Source organism: Oncorhynchus clarkii, chromosome 25, assembly GCF_045791955.1.
Source record: "Oncorhynchus clarkii lewisi isolate Uvic-CL-2024 chromosome 25, UVic_Ocla_1.0, whole genome shotgun sequence".
Taxonomy (NCBI): Eukaryota; Metazoa; Chordata; class Actinopteri; order Salmoniformes; family Salmonidae; genus Oncorhynchus; species Oncorhynchus clarkii.
Window position 1 is genome coordinate 34237776 of NC_092171.1, and position 26024 is coordinate 34263799.

The 26024-nt window shown below is 45.0% G+C and overlaps 1 protein-coding gene across 4 annotated transcripts in view; it reads right to left on the bottom strand.

The window, feature by feature from the left end:
* The window catches only part of LOC139384164 (spectrin beta chain, erythrocytic-like), a 90091-nt gene that overhangs the window by 10982 nt on the left and 53085 nt on the right, over nt 1–26024 (bottom strand). For all 4 annotated transcript variants that reach the window (XM_071128864.1, XM_071128863.1, XM_071128865.1 and 1 more), the window contains 21 exons: nt 25702–25952; nt 25122–25259; nt 24630–24987; nt 24338–24532; nt 19994–20200; nt 17397–17599; nt 16294–16384; nt 15574–15720; nt 14637–14900; nt 14283–14516; nt 13767–13979; nt 13242–13409; nt 12741–12871; nt 12086–12290; nt 11577–11800; nt 11106–11256; nt 8718–8962; nt 3563–3701; nt 3216–3300; nt 1291–1487; nt 875–1024 (listed from right to left, as the gene is read on the bottom strand). In XM_071128864.1, the coding sequence (XP_070984965.1) occupies nt 875–1024; nt 1291–1487; nt 3216–3300; nt 3563–3701; nt 8718–8962; nt 11106–11256; nt 11577–11800; nt 12086–12290; nt 12741–12871; nt 13242–13409; nt 13767–13979; nt 14283–14516; nt 14637–14900; nt 15574–15720; nt 16294–16384; nt 17397–17599; nt 19994–20200; nt 24338–24532; nt 24630–24987; nt 25122–25259; nt 25702–25952 (3996 nt within the window). The remainder of the gene's footprint in view (nt 1–874; nt 1025–1290; nt 1488–3215; nt 3301–3562; nt 3702–8717; nt 8963–11105; nt 11257–11576; nt 11801–12085; nt 12291–12740; nt 12872–13241; nt 13410–13766; nt 13980–14282; nt 14517–14636; nt 14901–15573; nt 15721–16293; nt 16385–17396; nt 17600–19993; nt 20201–24337; nt 24533–24629; nt 24988–25121; nt 25260–25701; nt 25953–26024) is intronic.

Sequence of the window (26024 nt, forward strand, 5' to 3'; positions counted from 1 at the left end):
AGACACATCATGAAAACCAACCTCTTCCGTTCCTGGGACAGAGTACCAATTCATCACACCCAAACATGAGAAAATAACTTGTTCAACTGTGCAACTATTGAAAATAAGGTTCCAAGATGATACATAAACATTCATCTTATGATAATTTATAAGTTCATTTATAAATGGTTAATAACTGGAGGTAAATATTGGCTCACTACTTGGCAAACACTGACTGGTTATTGCACTGTTTTGACCAATGCCATATAACGTTTTTATTCATGTTTTTCAAATGCATTTACAAATGATTTAAAAAAAATGGTTAATAATGTCATTATAACCCCTTTATAAATCCTTTATAAATGAACCTTTTTGTAAAGTGTTAGCCTCATTCAGGGGTGGGCAACTCCAGTCCACGGGGGCCTGATTGGTGTAACAGTTTTGCCCGAGCCACAGCTAACACACCTGACTCCAATAATCAACTAATCATGTTCTTACGTTTAAAATGTCATCAATTTAATCAGCTGTGTTTGCTAGGGATGGCGAAAAAGTCTGACATCCATCCCTGGTCTAATTTGAGTGTTTGAATTTCTAACGTGGCTGCATGGAATTTGTCAGATTATAGTCAGGTGTGGTTTCATTGCATCCAATGGCAGTGTCCGCAATAAGGTAGCACAAAGAGACGCTTGTGGATTTGACAACTCCAATGCAGTTCCACCTCTGACACTGCCAAAACAACAGATGTCATTCTGATTAAATCTAGCCCATGATATCCTTATGTATGTCATCCATGGACAGAGAGAGAAAGATCGGAGGACTCATGGACAGAGAGCAGGACAGAATGGATATGGTCAGAGAGGGTCACTTCGTCAGTACACATTAGCTCAGTACTAACCAGTGTCTGCTCCTCGATGGTGTAGAGCTGGGAGGAATCCTCTGCAAATCCTGTGTCTTCTCTCCTGCTCTCCATCTGTGAACGCTTCTGCTCCTCTGTTAAAAACTGCTGTATCTCCTGCTGCTGCTTCCTCAACTCTAGCAGCTCCAACTGAGAGAGAGAGAGAGAGAGAGAGAGACAGAGAGAGAGAGAGAGAGAGAGACAGAGAGACAGAGAGAGAGAGAGAGAGAGAGAATGTGAGAACTAACTTTCGCCCACAAACAGGTAATGGATAGACCCATACTGTATACTGTACTTGTTTATATGGAAAATGGTGACATCAGAAAAAACTGCCAAATGAGGATGAAGCTTTACACAGATCACAGACACACAAACAAACACACACAAATACACACCCAATCCTTTCTACCACATACCGTAGTAAGTCTCTCCAGGGCTGAGAAGCGTTCCTCCCAGGTGGCAGTGGACTTCTCGAAGGCTTCGTGTCTCTTCAGTAGTTTCTCCACCTCGTTTATAGTCTGTCCCAGGTCCTTACTGGCCACGTACGGCTCCTGAGCCACTAGCCACGCCTCCGCCACTGAGGCATCCCGCGCAAACTGGCACACCTCCAACACTTGGGCACAAATAAGACAAATGTGTAAGTATGCTATTTGGGCCCGGGTCTGGTGTTTCTGTGTTCACGCTGATCTATAGACTACAGTATGAGGACGGAAGGAAAAAGGGAATGTACAGCAGTTGTTGTTGTCATTGTGGTTGTTGTGGTTGTTGTTGTCATTGTGGTTGTTGTGATTGTTGTTGTCATTGTGGTTGTTGTCATTGTGGTTGTTGTTGTTGTCATTGTGGTTGTTGTTGTTGTCATTGTGGTTGTTGTTGTTGTCAATGTGGTTGTTGTGGTTGTTGTTGTCATTGTGGTTGTCATTGTGGTTGTTGTTGTTGTCATTGTGGTTGTTGTTGTTGTCATTGTGGTTGTTTTTGTTGTCATTGTGGTTGTTGTTGTTGTCATTGTGGTTGTTGTTGTTGTCATTGTGGTTGTTGTCATTGTGGTTGTTGTTGTTGTCATTGTGGTTGTTGTGGTTGTCATTGTGGTTGTTGTGGTTGTCATTGTGGTTGTTGTTGTTGTCATTGTGGTTGTTGTTGTCATTGTGGTTGTTGTTGTTGTCATTGTGGTTGTTGTCATCATTGTGGTTGTTGTCATCATTGTGGTTGTTGTTGTTGTCATTGTGGTTGTTGTTGTTGTCATTGTGGTTGTTGTTGTCATTGTGTTTGCTGTTGTTGTCATTGTGGTGGTTGTTGTTGTCATTGTGGTTGTTGTTGTTGTCATTGTGGTGGTTGTTGTCATTGTGGTTGTTGTTGTCATTGTGGTTGTTGTTGTTGTCATTGTGGTTGTTGTTGTTGTCATTGTGGTGGTTGTCATTGTGGTTGTTGTTGTTGTCATTGTGGTTGTTGTTGTTGTCATTGTGGTTGTTGTTGTTGTAATTGTGGTGGTTGTTGTTGTCATTGTGGGGGTTGTTGTTGTCATTGTGGTTGTTGTTGTTGTCATTGTGGTTGTTGTTGTTGTAATTGTGGTGGTTGTTGTTGTCATTGTGGTTGTTTTTGTTGTCATTGTGGTGATTGTTGTTGTCATTGTGGTGGTTGTTGTCATTGTGGTGGTTGTTGTTGCCATTGTGGTGGTTGTTGTTGTCATTGTGTTGGTTGTTGTTGTCATTGTGGTTGTTGTTGTCGTCATTGTGGTTGTTGTTGTTGTTGTCATTGTGGTTGTTGTTGTTGTCATTGTGGTTGTTGTTGTCATTGTGGTTGTTGTTGTCATTGTGGTTGTTGTTGTCATTGTGGTGGTTGTTGTCATTGTGGTTGTTGTCATTGTGGTTGTTGTTGTCATTGTGGCTGTTGTTGTCATTGTGGTTGTGGTCGTTGTCATTGTGGTTGTTGTCATTGTGGTCATTGTGGTTGTTGTCATTGTGGTCATTGTGGTTGTTGTCATTGTGATTGTTGTTGTCATTGTGGTTGTGTTCATTGTGGTTGTTGTTGTCATTGTGGTTGTTGTTGTCATTGTGGTTGTTATTGTCATTGTGGTTGTTGTCATTGTGGTTGTTGTTGTTGTGGTTGTTGTTGTCATTGTGGTTGTTGTTGTCATTGTGGTTGTTGTTGTCATTGTGGTTGTTGTCATTGTGGTTGTTGTTGTTGTGGTTGTTGTTGTCATTGTGGTTGTTGTTGTCATTGTGGTTGTTGTTGTCATTGTGGTTGTCATTGTCATTGTGGTTGTCATTGTCATTGTGGTTGTCGTTGTGGTTGTTGTTGTCATTGTGGTTGTTGTTGTTGTCATTGTGGTTGTTGTTGTACTCACAGAGCCTGAGCCAGTCCCATCGGTCGTCCCACTTGGTCATCATCTCCTTCTTCTTCTCCATCAGCTGGATCAGTTTCTCCTTGATCTGAGGGAGAACACGGATGACAGCAACATGGATGGTCAATTGAGTTCAGTGTTTAAATGAGGTAGTCACAAGATATAGAAAAAGCCACATACTGTATCCAAAAAAATGTCAAGTGGCCCCAGGGTCTTTCACAATTCCTTTCCTTGATTCCTTGCATACTCTCTCCTCGCCTCCTTCTCAAAACACATTGGAGGAGAAGGTCTGAGGGAAGGCAAAGGCGAGGAGATAGGATGCAAAGAATTAGAGTCCTGGTGTTCCTCACCTCAGCAGAGTATTTGTGTTTGCATGCCAGCAGAGCCTTGCCGTGCGCCACACAGTCAGAGAACTTTGGTCCACGCTGGTCGATCTCAGCCCTGATCCCCTGGTGGTACTTCATAAGAAGCTCTACTGATGACACATCCCTGAGGAGAGATAGGTAGAAACAACCTGTTATCATCTAACTTTATCTCTCCATTCTCTATCACTCCATCTCTCCAGCCTCCATCTCTCTAGCCTTTCTCTCCAGCAGCCTCTTTCTCTCCAGCCTCTTTCTTCATCCTATATCTCTCTATCCTCTAACTCGCTCTAGCCTCTCTCTCTCGCCTCTATCTCTCATCCCTCTCTCTCCTTCCTTTATCTCTCCTTCCTATATCTCTCTCCATCCTCTCTTTTCATCCTCTAACTCTCTCTTGCATCTATATCTCCCGCCTCTATCTCTCCATCCTTTATCTCTCTCTACTCTATCCTCTATCTATCTCCCCATCCTCTATCTCTCTATCGTCTATCACTCCATCGTTATCTCTCTCTACTCTATCTCTCTCTCTCTCTCTCTCTCTCTTTATCTCTCCTTCCTATATCTCTCTCCATCCTCTCTTTTCATCCTCTAACTCTCTCTTGCCTCTATCTCTCCATCCTCTATCTCTCTCTACTCTATCCTCTATCTCTCCCCATCCTCTATCTCTCTATCGTCTATCACTCCATCGTTATCTCTCTCTACTCTATCACTCTCTCTCCATCTCTCCATACTCTATCTCTTCATCCTCTAACTCTCTCACCCTCTATCTCTCACCCTCTCTCTATCTCTCAATCATCTCTCTCCATCCTCTATCTCTCTCTCTCTATCTCTCTCTCTCTCTCTCTCTTTATCTCTCCAACCTCTCTCTCCATCCTCTTTCTCTTCGTCCTCTATCTCTCTACCCACTATCTCTCTATCTCTCCAGCCTCTATCTCTGCATCCTCTATCTCTCCAGCCTTTATCTCTCCATCTCTCCCGCCTCTATCTCTCCAGACTCTATCTCTCAACTCTAGTTCTCTCTAGCCTCTATCTCTCACCCTCTTACTCTCCATCATATATATCTTTATCCTCTAACTCTCTATCTCTTCATCCTCTATCTCTCTCTATTCTATCTATATCCTCTCTCTTTCCTTTCTCTCCTTCCTATATCTCTCTCCTTCCTCTATCTCTTCATTCTCTCTCTTTATTCTATCTCTACAACCTCTATCTCTCTATCCTCTATCTCTCCTTCCTATATATCTCTTCATCCTCTATCTCGCTGTACTCTCTCTCTCTATCTCCTCATACTCTCTCTCTCCATTCTCTCTCTCTCCATCCTCTCTCTCTCCATCCTCTATCTCTTCATCCTCTATCTCACTGTACTCTCTTTCTCTATCTCTTCATCCTCTATTCAATTCAATTCAATTCAAGGTGCTTTATTGGCATGGGAAACACGTGTTAACATTGCCAAAGCAAGTGAGGTAGATAATATACAAAAGTGAAATAAACAATAAAAATTAACAGTAAACATTACACATACAGAAGTTTCAAAACAATAAAGACATTACAAATGTTATATTATATATATACAGTGTTGTAACGATGTACAAATGATTAAAGTACAAAAGGGAAAATAAATAAATATAAATATGGGTTGTATTTACAATGGTGTTTGTTTTTCACTGGTTGCCCTTTTCTTGTGGCAACAGGTCACAAATCTTGCTGCTGTGATGGCACACTGAGGTATTTCACCCAGTAGATACGGAGTTTATCAAAATTGGGTTCGTTTTCAAATTCTTTGTGGATCTGTGTAATCTGAGGGAAATATGTGTCTCTAATATGGTCATACATTGGACAGGTGGTTAGGAAGTGCAGCTCAGTTTCCACCTCATTTTGTGGGCAGTGTGCACATAGCCTGTCTTCTCTTGAGAGCCAGGTCTGCCTGCGGCGGCCTTTCTCAATGGCAAAGCTATGCTCACTGAGTCTGTACCTAGTCAAAGCTTTCCTTAAGTTTGGGTCAGTTAAAGTGGTCAAGTATTCTGCCACTGTGTACACTCTGTTTAGGGCCAAATAGCATTATAGTTTGCTCTGTTTTTTTGTTAATTCTTTCCAATGTGTCAAGTAATTATCTTTTTGTTTTCTCATGATTTGATTGGGTCTAATTGTGTTGCTGTCCTGGGGCTCTGTGGGGTGTGTTTGTGTTTGTGAACAGAGCCCCATGACCAGCTTGCTTAGGGGACTCTTCTCCAGGTTCATATCTCTGTAGGTGATGGCTTTGTTATGGAAGGTTTGGGAATCGCTTCCTTTTAGGTGGTTGTAAAATTAACGTCTCTTTTCTGGATTTTGATAATTAGTGGGTATTGGCCTAATTCTGCTCTGCATGCATTATTTGGTGTTTACGTTGTACACTGAGGATATTTTTGCAGGAATCTGCATGCAGAGTTTCAATTTGGTGTTCCTCCCATTTTGTGAAATCTTGGTTGGTGAGCGGACCTCCCTCTATCTCTCTCTGCTCTCTTTCTCTCTACCCTCTCTTTCTCCACCCTCTCTTTCTCCACTCTCTATCGCTCTATCCTCTATCTCTCTCTGCTCTCTTTCTCCACCCTCTCTCTCTCCATCCTATATCGCTCTCTCTCTGCTCTCTTTCTCCACACTCTCTCTCTCCATCCTCTATCGCTCTATCCTCTATCTCTCTCTGCTCTCTTTCTCCACCCTCTCTCTCTCCATCCTCTATCGCTCTATCCTCTATCTCTCTCTGCTCTCTTTCTCCACCCTCTCTCTCTCCATCCTCTATCGCGCTATCCTCTATCTCTCTATCCTCTCTCTCCACCCTCTCTCTCTCCACCCTCTCTTTCTCCACCCTCTCTTTCTCCACCCTCTCTTTCTCCACCCTCTCTCTCTCTCCATCCTCTATCCTCTATCTCTCACTACTCTCTTTCTCCACCCTCTCTCTCCACTCTCTCTCTCCACCCTCTATAGCTCCATCCTCTATCGCTCCATCCTCTATCTCTCTCTGCTCTCTTTCTCCACCCTCTCTCTCTCCATCCTCTATCGCTCTATCCTCTATCTCTCTATCCTCTCTCTCCACCCTCTCTCTCCACCCTCTCTCTCCACCCTCTATCGCTCCATCCTCTATCTGCTCTCTTTCTCCACCCTCTCTTTCTCCACCCTCTCTCTCTCCATCCTCTATCACTCTATCCTCTATCTGCTCTCTTTCTCCACCCTCTCTTTCTCCGCCCTCTCTCTCTCTCTCCATCCTCTATCGTCTATCTCTCACTGCTCTCTTTCTCCACCCTCTCTCTCCACCCTCTATCGCTCCATCCTCTATCGCTCCATCCTCTATCGCTCTATCCTCTATCTGCTCTCTTTCTCCACCCTCTCTTTCTCCACCCTCTCTCTCTCCATCCTCTATCGCTCTATCCTCTATCGCTCTATCCTCTATCTCTCTCTGCTCTCTTTCTCCACCCTCTCTCTCTCTACCGTCTCTTTCTCCACCCTCTCTTTCTCCGCCCTCTCTCTCTCTCTCCATCCTCTATCCTCTATCTCTCACTACTCTCTTTCTCCACCCTCTCTCTCCACCCTCTCTCTCCACCCTCTATCGCTCCATCCTCTATCGCTCCATCCTCTATCGCTCTATCCTCTATCTGCTCTCTTTCTCCACCCTCTCTTTCTCCACCCTCTCTCTCTCCATCCTCTATCGCTCTATACTCTATCGCTCTATCCTCTATCGCTCTATCCTCTATCTCTCTCTGCTCTCTTTCTCCACCCTCTCTCTCTCCATCCTATATCGCTCTCTCTCTGCTCTCTTTCTCCACACTCTCTCTCTCCATCCCTCTATTCTCTATCTCTCTCTGCTCTCTTTCTCCCCCCTCTCTCTTTCCATCCTCTATCGCTCTATCCTCTATCTGCTCTCTTTCTCCACCCTCTCTTTCTCCACCCTCTCTCTCTCCATCCTCTATCGCTCTATCCTCTATCGCTCTATCCTCTATCTCTCTCTGCTCTCTTTCTCCACCCTCTCTCTCTCCATCCTATATCGCTCTCTCTGCTCTCTTTCTCCACACTCTCTCTCTCCATCCTCTATCGCTCTATCCTCTATCTCTCTCTGCTCTCTTTCTCCACCCTCTCTCTCTCCATCCTCTATCGCTCTATCCTCTATCTCTCTCTGCGCTCTTTCTCCACCCTCTCTCTCTCCATCCTCTATCGCTCTATTCTCTATCTCTCTATCCTCTCTCTCCACCCTCTCTTTCTCCACCCTCTCTTTCTCCACCCTCTCTTTCTCCGCCCTCTCTCTCTCCGCCCTCTCTCTCTCTCTCCATCCTCTATCGCTCTATCCTCTATCTCTCACTGCTCTCTTTCTCCACCCTCTCTCTCCACCCTCTCTCTCTACCCTCTATCGCTCCATCCTCTATCGCTCCATCCTTTATCGCTCCATCCTCTATCGCTCCATCCTCTATCGCTCCATCCTCTATCTGCTCTCTTTCTCCACCCTCTCTTTCTCCACCCTCTCTCTCTCCATCCTCTATCGCTCTATCCTCTATCGCTCTCTCTCTCTACTCTCTTTCTCCACCCTCTCTCTCTCTCTGTCCTCTATCGCTCTCTCTCTGCTCTCTTTCTCCACCCTCTCTCTCTCTCTCCATCCTCTATCGCTCTCTCTCTGCTCTCTTTCTCCACCCTCTCTCTCTCTCCATCCTCTATTGCTCTCTCTCTGCTCTCTTTCTCCACCCTCTCTCTCTCTCCATCCTCTATCGCTCTATCCTCTATCGCTCTATCCTCTATCTCTCTCTGCTCTCTTTCTCCACCCTCTCTCTCCCTCTATCCTCTATCGCTCCATCCCTCTATCTCTCCATCCTGTCACCCAAACAGCAGCTCTACTGATGGCATGTCCCTGGGGAGAGGTAGAAAGGTTATCATCTAACTTTATCGCTCTCTCTCTCCATCCCCTCACCCCTCCATATTGCCTGTCCACTCTCCTCCGTTTCCTATTGTGTAGTCATGAAGATGCTTTTCTATGCATATATTCAGTACGAGCAGGAATTAAACCCACAACTGTGGTGTTGCCAACACCTGGCTCCAACGGAGACATGGGACCTCCTTGCCTCCCCCCGCAGTCTTGGTTGCACTAGCTAGCTAGAATTTATGTCAACAGTCGGTCACAAGAGTTTACCGTGGTTTCTCCTGTGTCTCTATTTGCTGTATGGTGCTCTCCATCCAGGCCATCAGGTCTCGGACCATGGTGAAGAAGCGGAACTTGTCAGCTGTCTCCTCCAGGCGTTTCCTGCGGCCGTCACAGGCATCCAGAAGAGCCTTCCAGGCCTCCACCACGTCCTTCTCCTGGGCCTGGATCTCTGTAGCCTGGTCCCCAGCATACTGGGCGTGCAGACGGGCCGCTGTCTCCTGGAACTGCTGCACCTGGTGGGGGAGAAGGAGGGAGGTGGAGGTGCTTTTTCTATATCTATAAAAAATGATACTGTTATACTATGGTGGTGACAGAGAGAAACCTGAATGTAGAAGACTTTCATGCCCTCTAAGTTAGATGCTGTTCTTTTCTTTATGGCCCTTTGAGCCGGATTTGAACAACTCCAATCACAACTGGGGTTCAGGGATATTGCAATGTGTTGCTACAGGGAGCCCTGCATGCCATACACAAACAAACGCTGTCTTTAGCTCCACCCATCAGACCACACTGTGGTGTACCTTTTTAGCTTTGCTTTACCTCGGGGTGCTTTTCAGTCTTTATTGTTGCTGTTTTTTTATCCTCATGTTTGTTGTGTAGTAAATATTTCAGCTTTTATTTTCATTCGTTTTTATTAGTTTTTTCCATGATGCACATTGAGTTGCATTTCATGTCTGAAATGTGCTGTATAAATAAATCTTGATATGATTACTCACCTTCATATAACTTGAACTGTACAGTCGTGGCCAAACGTTTTGAGAATGACACAAATATTAATTTTCACAAAGTCTGCTGCCTCAGTGTCTTCAGATATTTTGTCAGATGTTACTATTGAATACTAAAGTATAATTACAAGCATTTTATAAGTGTCAAAGGCTTTTATTGACAATAACAAGAAGTTGATGCAAAGAGTCAATATTTGCAGTGTTGACCCTTCTTTTTCAAGACCTCTGCAATCCACCCTGGCATGCTGTCAATTAACTTCTGGACCACATCCTGACTGATGGCAGCCCATTCTTGCATAATCAATGCTTGGAGTTTGTCAGAATTTGTGGGTGTTTGTTTGTTCACCCGCCTCTTGAGGATTGACCACAAGTTCTCAATGGGATTAAGGTCTGGGGAGTTTCCTGGCCATGGTCCCAAAATATCAATTTATGTTCCCCGAGCCACTTAGTTATCACTTTTGCCTTATGATGGTGCTCCATCATGCTGGAAAAGGCATTGTTCGTCACAAAACTGTTCCTGAATGGTTGGGAGAAGTTGCTCTCGTAGGATGTGTTGGTACCATTCTTTATTCATGGCTGTGTTCCTAGGCACAATTGTGAGTGAGCCCACTCCCTTGGCTGAGAAGCAACCCCACACATGAATGGTCTCATAATGCTTTACTGTTGGCATGGACTGATGGTAGCGCTCACATTGTCTTCTCCGGACAAGTGTTTTTCCGGATGCCCCAAACAATCGGAAAGGGAATTCATCAGACTTTACCCCAGTCCTCAGCAGTCCAATCCCTGTACCTTTTGCAGAATATCAGTCTGTCCCTTATGTTCTTCCTGGAGAGAAGTGGCTTCTTTGCTGCTCTTCTTGACACCAGGCCATCCTCCAAAAGTCTCCACCTCACACCTGCCTGCTGCCATTCCTGAGCAAGCTCTGTACTGGTGGTGCCTCGATCCAGCAGCTGAATCAACTTTAGGAGACGGTCCTGGCGCTTGCTGGACTTTCTTGGGCGCCCTGAAGCCTTATTCACAACAATTGAACCGCTCTCCTTAAAGTTCTTGATCCGATAAAGGGTTGATTTAGGTGCAATCTTACTGGCAGCAATATCCTTGCCTGTGAAGCCCTTTTTGTGCAAAGCAATGATGACGGCACGTGTTTCCTTGCAGGTAACCATGGTTGATAGAGGAAGAACGATGATTCCAAGCACCACCCTCCTTTTGAAGCTTCCAGTCTGTTATTCGAACTCAATCAGCATGACAGAGTGATCTCCAGCGTTGTCCTTGTCAACACTCACACCGGTGTTAATGAGAGAATCACTGACGTGATGTCAGCTGGTCCTTTTGTGGCAGGGCTGAAATACAGTGGAAATATTTGGGGGGAGATACAGTTCATTTGCATGGCAAAGAGGAACTTTGCAATTAATTGCAATTCATCTTATCACTCTTCGTAACATTCTTGAGTATATGCAAATTGCCACCATACAAACTGAGGAGGCAGACTTTGTGAAAATGTATATTTGTGTCATTCTCAACTTTTGGCCACGACTGTACATGGCTGTACACTAGCGCCATCTCTAGTCAGCATAATATCTCTTAGTCTTAATGCTGCCTCTCCTGTAGACCTCTCAACTCCAGGCCAAACAGGCAGTATGGTGTTAAGGTGTACCTGTTTTCCCAGGGCGCTGATGTCCCTCTCGAAGGCGGCGTGCATGCGGTGGAAGGAATCTGCCTTGCTGAAGTCTTCTCCCAGGTCAGCAGGAATCTCATTTAGTTTCTCCTGGATTTGAGACACCAGCTCCTTCCCATCATCGAAGTACCTGAGAACGACCAGGACATTCTGTTACAGCTGACCCATCAGACCACACTGTGGTGTACAAATATAATCTACTTTCATCTGTCAGAAGTCAGATATCAAACATCTATGAAATGTCTAAATGTTTTTTTTGTGTTTGTCTTGTTTTGGAGCCTAGGCATACAAAGCCAAAAACAGTTAGTGGCATTGATGAGCCATTTGCCGTCATTTGTGTGCAGACTGACATGAGCAGGTTGTGTGCAGACTGACTTGAGCAGGTTGTGTGCAGACTGACATGAGCAGGTTGTGTGCAGACTGACATGAGCAGGTTGTGTGCAGACTGACTTGAGCAGGTCGTGGGAGGCCTGTAGGAGCTGAACTCGGGTGTCTATGAGTTCCAGCAGGTCAGCCCAGCTCTCGTTGACGCTGTCCCTCCAATCAGCCATGGCAGCAGCCTCCGTGTGGCCCGCCTTGATCAGCTCATCTATCGTCTGGTTCACATAGTCCACCCGCTCCTGTCCCACCATCCCTGTCTCCCGGGAAAAGTCACGGAACTTGTCCCTCAGGATCTGGACGTTTTTGATTTGGAGAAGGAAACGGAAAATAAAATCATCTTAAAAATGTGAAGATAATAAAGCAATTATAAGAGCGTGGATATACGTCATAAGAATACAGAATATTACAGAGAGAACTAATACAAGGTGGGACTTCATGCTTGGACCATCCCTTCAGCTACCTAGAACTTTACATTTATTTGTTCGTTTTCCCCCAGCTTCAGTACCCCTGGGAAGCTCATTGAAGCCCTCCAGAGGTCCTAGCCCTCCCTCCCTGCCATCCTCTCCCTCCCTCCTCACTGTAACATGGTCCAGGTCCTGTCCCATCTCCTGTGAGGAGGCCACCACGTCCCTCTCAGCGATCCAGTGCTCCAGATCCTCCACCTCTCGGCTCAGCAGGAAGTGATGATAGACATGGTCCAGCTTCCTCCTGCGTTCTTCTGCCAAGTCCTTCAAACCAGCGTACTGTTTATCCACCTGGCCCTGGCGACGGATGATAGATTCACTATGGGGAGAGAGGGAGAGAGAGCGAGAGAGAAAGAGAATGAGAGACAGAGAGGGAGAGGGAGGAGAGAAGAGAAATATAGATACTTGAATTGAGAGAGAGATAAATTAATTGAATTGAGAGAGAGAGATAATTGAATTGAGAGAGAGAGATCAGGATAGAGAGAGGAGAAAGAGAGAGTGACTGACAAGATGAGACATGTCATCATCATGCATCATGGCTTTACTGTTTCATAGCTGTCTGATCTTTGATTGGTTAGAGACACAATCATAACCACACCCTCCCTCTCTCAAATATACTGTTACATAGTGAGGAACAAGAGACCAATTCGAAAAATGTATTAATACATTTATGCAACATAGTCTTGAATACTCTGAGGCCTACAGAGAAGGCTACATCGTAATACACAAGGTAAGATGACTGACAGACTGGTGTCTGGGTTGCACTCACCCATTAGGGTGGTCTTCATTCAGCATCTTCTGAGCACGGTCAGACAGCTTCTGGATGGAATCTGAGTAGACATCTACAGCCTGCTTCACTATCAGGTGACGCTTCGACATCAACATGGCACTCTGCTCATCCTGGCGAATGGTGGAGAACAAATGAACACTTTAAAGTCACAACCTGTCATTTGTTTTTCAGCCAAACAGCATCCCCACCACTTGGTTTGCTATAAAGGGAAATAAAAACCACTCTCAAATTAATCATTAGAGCTACCTGATAGTTCTAAACATTTTTTGTGAATAGTACCTTGGACCTGTCATCAGCAATCATGTAGAGTTCCTGCTGTCCTATCCAGGCCTCTGCCTCCTCTCCTCCTCCCTCCTCTCACCTCCTCTCTCCTCTCTTTCCCTCCTCCCCTCTCCTCTCCTCCCTTCCTCCCCTCTCCTCCCCTTTCCTCTCCTCCCCTCTCCCCTTCTCCCCTCCTTTCCTCTCCCCTTCCATCCTGACCTTGGCCTTGTCATCAGCAATCATGTAGAGTTCCTGCTCTCCTATCCAGGCTTCTGCCTCGTCAGCATCGTTGTAGTACTGATGGGCCCGGTTAGATCCATTCAGCCGGTCTCTCCTCTTAGCCATCTCCTCCTGTAGCCTGGCCCACACCTCCTTCAGCTCCTTCACCTGGAATCAAAGCGATACACAGGTTTTCTATAGCCCTTTATACAGATGCTTTACAATATAGAACACAAAGAAAACACAGTCTCAAAACAAACCGATAATCAGGGTTGAAGGAAATATGAAAGGGAGTGTGTGTGTGTGTGTGTGTGTGTGTGTGTGTGTGTGTGTGTGTGTGTGTGTGTGTGTGTGTGTGTGTCAGTGGAGGCTGCTAATGGGAGGACGGTTCATAATAATGGCCTGAATGGAATGTTATCAACCACATGGAAACCACATGTTTGATGCCATTCCATTGACTCCATTCCAGTCACTATTATGAGCTGCCCTCCCCTCAGCAGCCTCCACTGGTGTGTGTGTGCACACCTGCTCTCCAATACGCTCTGCCTCCGGCCCGCCCTCCTCTGTAGCGGCTGATGCCATCCTCCGGCCACGCTCCAACACCTCCTCCACCCGCGGCTGGTGGCCCTTCATCTCTCTCTGTAACGTCTGGTTCTTCTTCAACAGCAATTGGACCGTCTGGAGGTTGCTGCCATGTTCATCTGACATCGCAAGGGGCAACCTCTCCTCTACCCAGAGCTACGATAGACCGGCAGAAAGAAAGACAGATGGAGAGAGAGAGAAAGAGAGAGAGAAAGAGAGAGAGAGAAAGATAGAGAGAAAGAGAGAGAGAGAAAGATAGAGAGAGAGAGAAAGAGAGAGAGAGAGAGAAAGATAGAAAATGAGAGAGAGAAAGATAGAGAATGAGAGAGAGAGAGAGAGAGCAGTGAAGGATAACACAGTGTTCATGTCAGCAATTATCTGAGAAAGCATTCTGACAGGTTTCAGATAGTAAAAACAATACTATAATGGGGTTGACAATAAGCTGAAAGGCATCCTCACAATCTCATCAGCCAGGTCCCGGTAGAACTGATGCACGGCCTTGGCTGCCTCCAACTTGCCCCTGCGCTGGGCCAGGGGGGTGAGGAGCTGCTGGAAGTCCCTCTGAATGGCCTGCTGCTCAGCCTCCAGCTCCGGCTGGTCCTCCCTGCTCCCGGCCGGGCCACCATGCTTCTGGACAGCCTCCTGGAGATCCTCCAGCTCCCTGGCTCGGTCACGCACGTGGTTCTCTATTTGCTGGAGGTGTGAGGGGGGTTAGAGAGGCCAGACATAGGACACAACTTTTGACAGACACAACTTTTGACAGACACACCCCTCCACACAGACACCCCCCTCCACACAGACACACACACATACCTGGTGCTTCTTGAGCAGGATGTTGGCGTTGGTGAGGTCCTTGACCTCGTCGTCTCCCTGTAGTTCCTTCTGCAGCTCAGCCAGCCACTTCTTCATGTCAGCCTGACTCTGGTCAAACAGCTCGGAGCGGTTAGCATCAAACAGCAGACGGGCCTTGTCCTCGGCAGTGGACTCCAGCTTGTCCCACAGCTCATGCAGCCTGGCCAGACGCACCGTCACGATTGGCTCGAAATCAGGTTTGGAGTCCATCAGCTCCTGACCCTCCTGTGTGGATGTTGATGACAACAAGGGGAGATTAGAAAGGCCACATTCAGGAGAAACATTCTTACTTTTTATAGAATCCATCAGCTCCTGTGGATGACAAGCAGGGTACATGGATGATAAGGATTATGATGGGATACACTATATGATTACCATGATAGACTAATGTCCAGGACATGCTACAGAAACAGGATATCCTGCCCTGTGAGTTTTTCCTAGCCACCGTTCTTCTACATCTGCATTGCTTGCTGTTGGGGTTTCAGGCTGGATTTCTGTGTAACACTTTGTGACATCGGATGATGTAAAAAAGGATTTATAAATACATTTGATTGATTGATTCTTACTTTTTACATTTTTATTTTAATCAAGTAAACAGAAACAGAAGCCAGTTTGTCTAGATGCCTTTATGAAGAGCAAGGATGATGATAGAAGGTGACATTCAGGGGACAACATTCTGACTTATTATAGCATGTGGCATATAGCAAGGATAAACGGTAACTGATACTATAGTGGAGAGAGTAGAGAACAGGCTCTGACTAGCTCAGTGTAGATATGTCACCTTGCACACACACACACACACACACACACACACACACACACACACACACACACACACACACACACACACACACACACACACACACACACACACACACACACACACACACACACACACCTGGTCTATCTTGTTGAGCCAGTCTTTGTTGGAGGCCAGTTCAGCCATGAAGGCCTGATGCTTCTTCCACTTGGTGTGAAGGTTCCTGTCTCCGTCGTACGACACGTCCTGAGCAGTCAACATCTTCTCGTTTATCCACAGAGTCAGCTGGAGAGATAGAGAGAAGGAGGGATGACGGGTGGAGGAGGAAGTGGGGGAGGAAGGGGGAAGATGGAGAGAGGGAGTGGAGAGGTGGAGGATGGAGAGAGGGAGAGAGGAGAGGTGGAGAGAGGAGAGGTGGAGAGGGAGAGGATTGAGAGAGGGAGAGGTGGAGAGAGGAGAGGTAGAGGAGGGAGAGAGGGAGGTGGAGAGAGGAGAGGCAGAGGATGGAGAGAGGGAGAGAGGAGGTGGAGAGGGAGAGAGGGAGAGAGGAGAGGTGGAGAGGGAGAGGTGGAGAGAGGGAGGTGGAGAGAGGGAGTGGAGAGGTGGAGGATAGAGAGAGGGAGAGAGGAGAGGTGAAGAGGGAGAGGATGGAGAGAGGGAGGTGGAGAGAGGAGAGGTGGAGAGAGAGGAGAGGTGGAGAGAGGAGAGGAGGAGAGGATGGAGAGAGGAGAGGTGGAGAGAGGAAAGGATGGAGAGAGGGAGAGGTGGAGAGAGGAGAGGTAGAGGGTGGAGAGAGGGAGAGGTGGAGAGAGGAGAGGTAGAGGATGGAGAGAGGGAGAGCAATACAAAATAACTTACATCCTGAGTGTTTTGCAGGAAGTGTTGAAGATCACGGTTATCCTTGAGGATCCCTGTCACCTCGTTGGCTTTGCCTCGGTTCTTGTTGTACCTGCAGATCAAACACACAGAGACACAGAATAACACATTACACTCACTCCCATATCCGCAAGGTTGTGTTCAGTAGGGCACACAACGGAAAGCATTATAAAACCATTTTGTAACAGAAAACGAAAATGAGCATATCTCATTCCAGGTTGTCCCTTTCTGTTTCAGCCCATTTCCTTTCGTTTGGTGCCTAATGAATACGACCAAGGTCGCCAAAACAGAGACCGATGGTGGGGTGTTTACCTTCAGAAGTAAAAAACATGCAATCCCCTACTGAGCCTTTCCAATTACAGCCCCTGCTCTTTGAAGCAACACAGCGAAGAGCACTCTCTCTGGGATCAATACCCATCATAGCAGGTGTCTGGTGCCCCCCTCCTGTCTCCCTTAGAGTGGAATCGGATCAGATGGTGATGGCGTACGTTAATGGGAGAAAGAGCATCCACTTGCTCTCTCCCCCTCCACTGGAACAATGTAGTGATGTATTGCTGACCTAGCCGACTCAAAATGGCAGGATAATAGCTTGCTGAACTACTCTATAGTATGTTTGTATCCCAAATGGCACCCTATTCCCTTTATAGTCCACTTACAGTATGTAGGGAATAGGGTGCCATTTGGGAGACAACCTATGTGTTTCATACTCCTCAGAGTGGCAGGATAATAGTTAGCTGAACTACTCTATGTGCTTAACACTCACTACTGACGGAACAGACCAAGCTGCTCCTGGGGAACAAGTAAAAGTCAATAGGTCAGGTAGTGTAGTGTAGAGATTTTCTCCGTGGAAGTACAGATAGAGAGAGGGTGACCCATTGTAAACCCATGACTGACACTCGAATCAAAATAATAAAAGAGGGGGCCATTTATATTCATTTATGGATAATATACTAAGATGTTTTATTTGATTTATTTTCAACTGTCCTGTCTTTTCGAAGAAAACTGATGTCTTTTGGAGGTTGATTTTGCTTCCCATTTTCATTATTAAAGTAATTAAGCAAATATTATACCAGAAAAAGACTGACCTGTCATGGATGGAGTCCATCTTGTCTTGGACCCTGGGGGAGTAGAGGTTCCCACTGTCCACCAATCTCTGTCCCCCCTCAAGCGTGCTGGCAAGCTTCTCCATGTTGGCGTCCATGGTGCAGACAAAGTCCTCGTGCTTCTTTAGGCCCTGCTCGGCTCCATCCAGGGTGTCGTGCTTGTCTGTGTGGGCCAAAGTGTACTCCTGCCACAGAGTGACAAACAATTAATTAATTAATCATTCAATCAATCAAATATCTGCTCCGTCCAGGGTGTCAGGCTTGGCAGTGTGTATTGCAGTAGCCATACAGCCACAAACAAATCAGTGTTTTAGTCACATAGTTTATTTTCTGCTGTACAGCTATCCATTTTCATTGGATTTTTAACTCCATTTACATTCCATGTTTCAAATGTTCACCTTATTTGCCATGTGCAGGGTTGGGTAGGTTACTTTCTAAATGTAATCCATTACAGTTACTAGTTACCTGTCCAAAATGCTAATCAGCAATGTAACTTTTGGATTACCCAACCTGAGGAATGTAATCGGATTACTTTCCCTTTAAGAGTGATGCAGCAGTCTAAGGCACTGCATCTCAGTGCTAGAGGCGTCACTACAGACACCCTGGTTTGATTCCAGGCTGTATCACAACCGGCCATGATTGGGAGTCCCAAAGGGTGGCGCACAATTGGCCCAGCATCGTCCAGGTTTATGATGGGGTAGGCCGTCATTGTAAATAAGAATTTGTTCTTAACTGAATTGCCTAGTTAAATAAAAAAACATTTAAAAAATGAAATCATAAATTTATAAGAACAAAAATGTATGTATCAACTACAGATTGCTTATGTAAGTCTATCAAAAGTGTACGAGTTTGAGCATGTGTCCGTTAGGCTTATGGATTTTGGGGGGAATCAGCACAAATTACATCGAGCAATAAACAATAAACTAGTTGTTGATAGTATGGAGCACAATTCTACAGAGGAGTGTAGAAGAGAGGAACTCCCTCAAACTTTGAATCCATAGGCTGGGACAATGATTGATAGGCAGCTTAAACTTCAATTAAACAATAATTGGGTTAAAATACACATATACATTTGTGAACAGCCATCCATAAAAGCCACAATCCATGAGGCGCAAATAGTTAAATGAGAGAGCAGCAGTGTGATTCACATCAATGTGCTATGTAGATATAAAAATAAGTGCTAAATGTATAGCCCATGTCGTCCTTACCTCCAAACGTTTATTCAAGTTGAATCTTTGGATGCTGACAGCAGTTGCCAGAGGTGTGGACTCGAGTCACATGACTTGGACTCGAGTCAGACTCGAGTCACAAATATGATGACTCGCAACTCGACTTTAACACCAATGACTGGTGACTTGACTTGGACTTGAGCCTTATGACTCAACCTGACGTGATACCCTCCTCAAGCCCAAATATTAAAAATGATGCTATTTTAAAAAAAGTGTGCAGCATCAACTCTTCATTTAACGGATTACAGTTTGACTTGAACAGCAACTTACAAAACATGCGGGAAGAAAATTACAGACGGAGGCGTAACAATTTCCAACTTTGTTCGACATTTGAAGCTGCACAAAGAACGGTAAGTTGTGACTAATATAGCCGACAGCTATATATTTTTATTTCTTTACTGGTGTATCATGTAGGCTAACGTAATGTTACATCAATGAGCCTCCACACAGTCAGTCAGTGCAGGAACGTGATCATTGCACCCAAGATTGAGCAATTGTGTACAAGCCTACATCACCCGATTGCGCCCCATAGCAATCCTCAATAGTCGATCACTATTGGGGGGGGGGGGGGTCTTTCTCATGGCTACCCATGTATTTCCATGGAAATATAACGTTTATTTGGAAAGTAATACATATATAGATAGTTTAGGACTTGAGACTTGAGTGCTAAGACTTGAGACTTACATGAGACTAGTAAAACAATGACTTGGTCCCACCTCTGGCAGTGGCACCATTGGAAGACATAGCTTGGACTGTAGCCTATATAAGTCTATTCCTACTCTTTTCCCACGATCCATCAAACACATTTGGTGTGTCTTCATTTTGGTCTCTGACTTGTGGTCAAGACTCACTCAGGAGGAACAAACTTAAACTTGAGCCTTTTTCAATGCTGATTTGAATGTCATTTTTTCCACAAACATCCTTTCTGAAATGAAAAGTAATCCTAGAATTAATCATCTAGTTTTTCAAAAGTATTGGTAATCTGATTACAATATTTTTGCTGGTAACGTAACGGATTGCAGTTTTTTTGTAATCCATTACTCCACAACTCGGGCCATGTGTAATGAATACATAGAAAATCTTACTCACTCCAGCATTCACAGTAAAACCCACAATACAAATACAATACAAATACATTAGGGAAATGCTTATGGAAGAAAAAATTTAAATATGTTGTATCTTCTTACCTGGTTGTTGTAAACCTTTAGTTAGCCAGGCAAATCACTGAGAACAAATGATCTTTTACAATAACGACATGGTATCACAACATTGGTTAATCTTATCTAGTGGTTGAAGATGTTTGTAAACCTTTATTTATCTACGTAAGTCAATGAGAACAAGTTATCTTACCTGGTTGTTGAGGATGGTTTCCACCTGCTTGGTGTCCCTCATGAACAGCTGGAAGCCCAGGCCCTGGTCCAGGAAGCCCTTCCTGCTGTCCCACATCTTGTGGAGCTCGTCCCAGCCGCGGTCCAGACCCTTCAGCCTCTTGTCCAGCTCCTTGTACTGAGGGTCGTCCAGCTGGCCCTGGGTTACCGCCACGCCCGTGTCCCTCACCTGAAATAAATTGAATTGACTTGAATTGGATTGAGTTATGCTTGCTGTTCCACATCAAATACGTTTTTGTAATATGTCAATTTTCCTAACTGTTGTGAACCCGCTGTTCAATCTATAACTCTTTTTTGGATAAGGCTAAATTGTAAATGTTCTTACAGAAGAAATGTGAAATGCATATTCATAAGCATGGTAGCAACTGAAAGGGAACAGTTTGGAGATGATGAGAAAATGATTAGACCAAAGTTGAGGACACAACAGTTCACCTGACACAAGACTGAATCCAAACATCACACTGTTGATTTGACATTTACTGTACTTTACCGCATTTGTTAATAACGAAATCTGGATAAATTCAGTAACATGACAAGAATATTCCGGGAAAATGTGGGGTAGATAAGACCAAAAAAATGACAAGGGTTTGAGTGAGAGGTCTAACTGGTGTCTCCAACTGGCCAAGCACCTCTCCAAAATGTGCACAGGTCCTAGGACATTCTAATGCACTTTTATGACAAAAAAAAAAAAGAGTTAAATTATAAGCTTATTTTTTGATATCTCCTAGCTGTGCCATTGAGGAACTAGAACAAGTACACTTGTAGTTGTTTTGTTTGGAACACAGCCCTGCATCCCCGCCATCACACAATTACTGTTGTAGTTTATTCAAAAACTGGCCATTATAAATCACAATCTTGGTCAGGTGGGCATCATTCAAAAGATTGTTCTATTGCCAACATGACTAGCTAAGTTATAAAGTATGATCTCACAGTGATAGGCTTTCACAGGGCAATTCAGTGAACAGATTTATAACTTTGGTGCACATAGAAAGGAGTCAAGCATTCGGGTGCACCGCTGCAAATGTTCTTCACAATCGACGAATATAGACTCATTCTGTTCAGAACAACCCAGGGCAGGGCCAGTGGTGGGAAAAGTACCCAACTGCCATACTTGAGTAAGAGTAAAGATACCTTAATAGAAAATGACTCAAGTAAAAGTGAAAGTCACCCAGTAAAATACTACTTGAGTAAAAGTCTATAAGTATTTGGTTTTAAATATACTTAAGTGTCAAAAGTAGAAGTACAAGTATAACTAATTTCAAGTTCCTTATATTAAGCAAAGCAGACGTCCATTTAAATGTTTATTTTTTTAATTTACAGATAGCCAGGGGCACACTCCAACACTCAGACATCATTTACAAACTAAGCACGTGTTTAGAGTGAGTCTGCCAGATCAGAGGCAGTAGGGATGACCAGGGATCTTCTCTTAATAAGTGTGTGAATTGGACCATTTTCCTGTCCAGTATGCATTCAAAATGTAACGAGTACTTTTGGGTATCAGGGAAAATGTATGGAGTAAAAAAAGACATTATTTTCTTTAGGAATGTAGTGAAGTAATATTAAAAGTTGTCCAAAAAAAGTAAAGTCAAATCAAACTGTATTTGTTACATGCGCCGAATACAACAAGTGTAGACTTTACAGTGAAATGCTTACCAAGTAGACTAAAATAACATATTTACTAGAAGAGCATATTTACCAAGTAGACTACAATAACATATTTACTAGAAGAGCATATTTACCAAGTAGACTAATATAACATATTTACTAGAAGAGCATATTTACCAAGTAGACTAGAATAACATATTTACTAGAAGAGCATATTTACCAAGTAGACTAAAATAACATATTTACTAGAAGAGCCTATTTACCAAGTAGACTAAAATAACATATTTACTAGAAGAGCATATTTACCAAGTAGACTAATATAACATATTTACTAGAAGAGCATATTTACCAAGTAGACTAAAATAACATATTTACTAGAAGAGCATATTTACCAAGTAGACTAAAATAACATATTTACTAGAAGAGCATATTTACCAAGTAGACTACAATAACATATTTACTAGAAGAGTATATTTACCAAGTAGACTAAAATAACATATTTACTAGAAGAGCATATTTACCAAGTAGACTAAAATAAAAAGCAATAATAAAAAGTAGTTGATGATTATACAGATCAGCTCATGAATAAGGGGGAGATGAAGAGTATAAATAGTTTAAATATCAAGGTAGACCTATCTTAACGGGGACCAACTCTTTCAAAAAAATATCCATATTTACATTCTGTTCGTTGATCACACATTCTCTACCAAAGCTCTTTATTTTTATTTTATTTAACCAGGTTAGTAGACTGAGAACACATTCTCATTTCCAGCAACAAAAATAGTTACATGGGAGAGGAGGAAAGCACCAATTGTAAGCTGGGGATGATTAGGTGACCAGATTGGGAATTTAGCCAGGACACCAGGGTCAACACCCCTACTCTTACAATAATGGGGTCTTTAGTGACCACAGAGAGTCAGGACACCTGTTTAACATCCCACCTGAAAAACAGCATCCTACACCAGGAAATGTCCCCAATCACTTCCCTGGAGACCAGGAAAGGGTGCCTCCTACTGGCCCTTTCACACCCCTTCCTGTAGCATCTGGTCTCCCATCCAGTGACTGACCAAAACCAACCCTACTTAGCTTCAGAGGTAAGCCAGCACTGGGATGCAGGGTGGTATGCTGCTGGACATGTTCTCATTTGGGCAGCAAGTACAAGACAGCACAGAGAAGCGGAATAAATGTTATAGTGGGATTTTAACATGCATTTGTGTGAGATGTGCTTTGATAATGCAACCTATGGATTACAAAATAAAGTTAGGAATTTTCATGTGAGGCAGGCCCTATGTAGTGAATTGTACATAGGTCTATCAAATTTGTGACTGTCTGAAGATGCACAATGACAGCTAAAAGAGGCACATGTTCTTTTATAGGCTATACTGTAGGGGTTTCCTGTAGGGTTTATTAACTGCATGCGGGTTGCATGTGCAGTCCAGCACTGTCAATTATGCATATGATTTGAATTTATGGTGACTTTGCGTCAAGTAAATACGCTAAAGGCTTCCATGCGACAAAGTCCTCGTGCTACTTCAGGGTCTGCTCGGATCCACCCAGGGTGTCTGCTCGGATCCACCCAGGGCGTCTGCTCGGATCCACCCAGGGCGTCTGCTCGGATCCACCCAGGGCGTCTGCTCGGATCCACCCGGGGCGTCTGATCGGATCCACCCGGGGCGTCTGATCGGGTCCATCCAGGGCGTCTGATCGGATCCACCCAGGGCGTCTGATCGGGTCCACCCAGGGCGTCTGCTCGGATCCACCCAGGGCGTCTGCTCGGATCCACCCGGGGCGTCTGATCGGATCCACCCAGGGCGTCTGATCGGGTCCATCCAGGGCGTCTGATCGGATCCACCCAGGGCGTCTGATCGGGTCCACCCAGGGCGTCTGCTCGGATCCACCCAGGGCGTCTGATCGGATCCACCCAGGGCGTCTGATCGGATCCACCCAGGGCGTCTGATCGGATCCACCCAGGGCGTCTGATCGGATCCACCCAGGGCGTCTGATCGGATCCACCCAGGGCGTCTGCTCGGCTCCATCCAGGGCGTCTGCTCGGCTCCATCCAGGGCGTCTGCTCGGCTCCATCCAGGGCGTCTGCTCGGCTCCATCCAGGGCGTCTGCTCGGATCCATCCAGGGCGTCTGCTCGGATCCATCCAGGGCGTCTGCTCGGATCCATCCAGGGCGTCTGTTCGGCTCCATCCAGGGCGTCTGCTCGGCTCCATCCAGGGTGTGTGCTCGGCTCCATCCAAAGGTGCTATTACATTTTTTGGCTAATCTGATGCTGTGCATGTTGTATAGCCTATTTTATGGAATTTCATTATTGTCGACATTGGGGTGTTAAAATGAATTTCCCGGGGTTTTGTCATTTTATACAGTAAGGTTACTACCCATGCTAATCCTTACTGTACCTCAAACCATAGAGATCATAGACATTGACACTGTATATGTCACATGCGGCACTCAAGTTCAGAACGTCTGTCAGTCAAAACCCATAGAGAGCTGTGAAGTGCAGAGCCAGAGCTCTAACATCATGTATAGCATGTTACTGTACAGCCACTGTGTTCCAAAATAGGTGCTTATCAGTGTCCAAATCTGCCATCTTCAATCTGTATAAAGGTATGAGTGTAAAGGGCTACCCTTGCTTTGTATTGGTGTGTTAGGACTTTGTGTAAACTGTAGTTTAAATCCTAAACTGAAACTAACCTTGTGGTAGTCCTCCTCATGAGCATCCATTTCATCATATACATCATCGTGGAGGTTCAGCAGCTGCTCAGCCTGGGGCAGGGTCTCAGGCAAGTCCTCGGATGCCACGGCCTTCTGGGTCTTGAAGAGCCAGGACTGGAAGTCATCCATGTCCTGTAGGAAGGTCTGCAGTTTGGACACCTCTCCAAGAGAGTCCTACAATACAATACAACTTTAATAGTCAATTTGTTGTTGTTTGAGGAGATCAACTCCAGATAGCAAACACACACACACACTCACACAAAAAACACACCTCCCGGTCCTTCAGGGTGGCCCTCAGGTTATCCCAGGCTGCGTCCAGCTCGGCTCTCCTAAACAGGATGTCTGCAGCGTTGTCTGGGTGGTCCTTGGCCAGCTGGTCCGCCTCGCTCCTCAGGAAGTTGAGCTTGTCTTCGATGGCAGCCAGGTCCCGCTCCATGCCGTAGAGTTTCCTCTGGATGGTCATCACAGCGTTCAGGTCGTTGCCCAGGTCCTGGGTAGACTTAATGACCCGGGTTTTGTCCCTGATCCAGGCCTCTGTCTCGTCACACTCCAGTCCATAGTTGTGGTAGCTGAGAGCTGAATCCACCTTACGCTTCTTGTCCACAACCATGGCCTTGAAGGCCTCCCACCTGAAAGAGAAGAGAAGCAGAGCAGAGAGTCAATATTATTAACGCAAGGAGGAAAGACTGTGGACTATGGATAAATAATATTAAGAAGAAGAAGAAGAAGAAGAAGAAGAAGAAGACATCAGCCTGAGTCTCACCTCTTATTAAGTCTCAACTGGCATTCCTTCACCTCTTTGGTACAAGGGTGTCTGCTGTCCTCAAGCTGCTTCACTGCTTTGTTGACATCATCAACACGCGTCTGGACATTAGCCATATCTGAAGCAAGAATACTCAACCTAAGAAGAGAAAACATAGTAATCAATACATCATACAATACATCGTACATTGTATATCGCTATTATGCATGGGAATACTTTGGAGCAGATTTCCAAAATAAAAATCACTTGGAGCTGATTTGGTGGTGTTTTTACAGTCTACATGTCGAACAATTAAAACAAATATTTAAAGAATCTATATTTTTTTACTCTGAAAACATGGGCCAAATTCGGGCCTGCGGGCCACCAGTTGGGGACCACTGCATTAGAGCAAATATACACATATGATTGGTGTCAGATCTCTACAAATGTGGAAGTCGTGCTTAACATTGCAGGGACCCAAACAATATGATACGATCTGATAATCTGTGCAATTTGTCTGCAATGTAAGCAGACTGGTTTGTACGTGTTCTGCACCACTTCCTCTCCAACCTTCATACTGTATCATAACTGTGCTTTGTACCTGTTCTGCACCACTTCCAGATCCTCTAGATTCTCCGGTACGTCCAGCCCCACCAACCAGGTCTCCTTCTGGCCCATCCACAGCTCGCAGGAGTCTGTCTCACTGAAGATGGTGTAGAGGGCCATGGCATCATCCAGCTTCCTCTGCCTCAGGTCACACAGGGACATCAGCTCCATGTACAGGTCTCTGATGTCCTTCAGGCGTCTTTGGATGTCAGGCGTGTTGCGCAGCTCCTCGGGTAGCACCGCCGCCTGGTCAAGTTCAAGTGTATTTTAAAGTGTATTTGCCGAATACATACATTGCTGGAGAAATGTAACCACTCT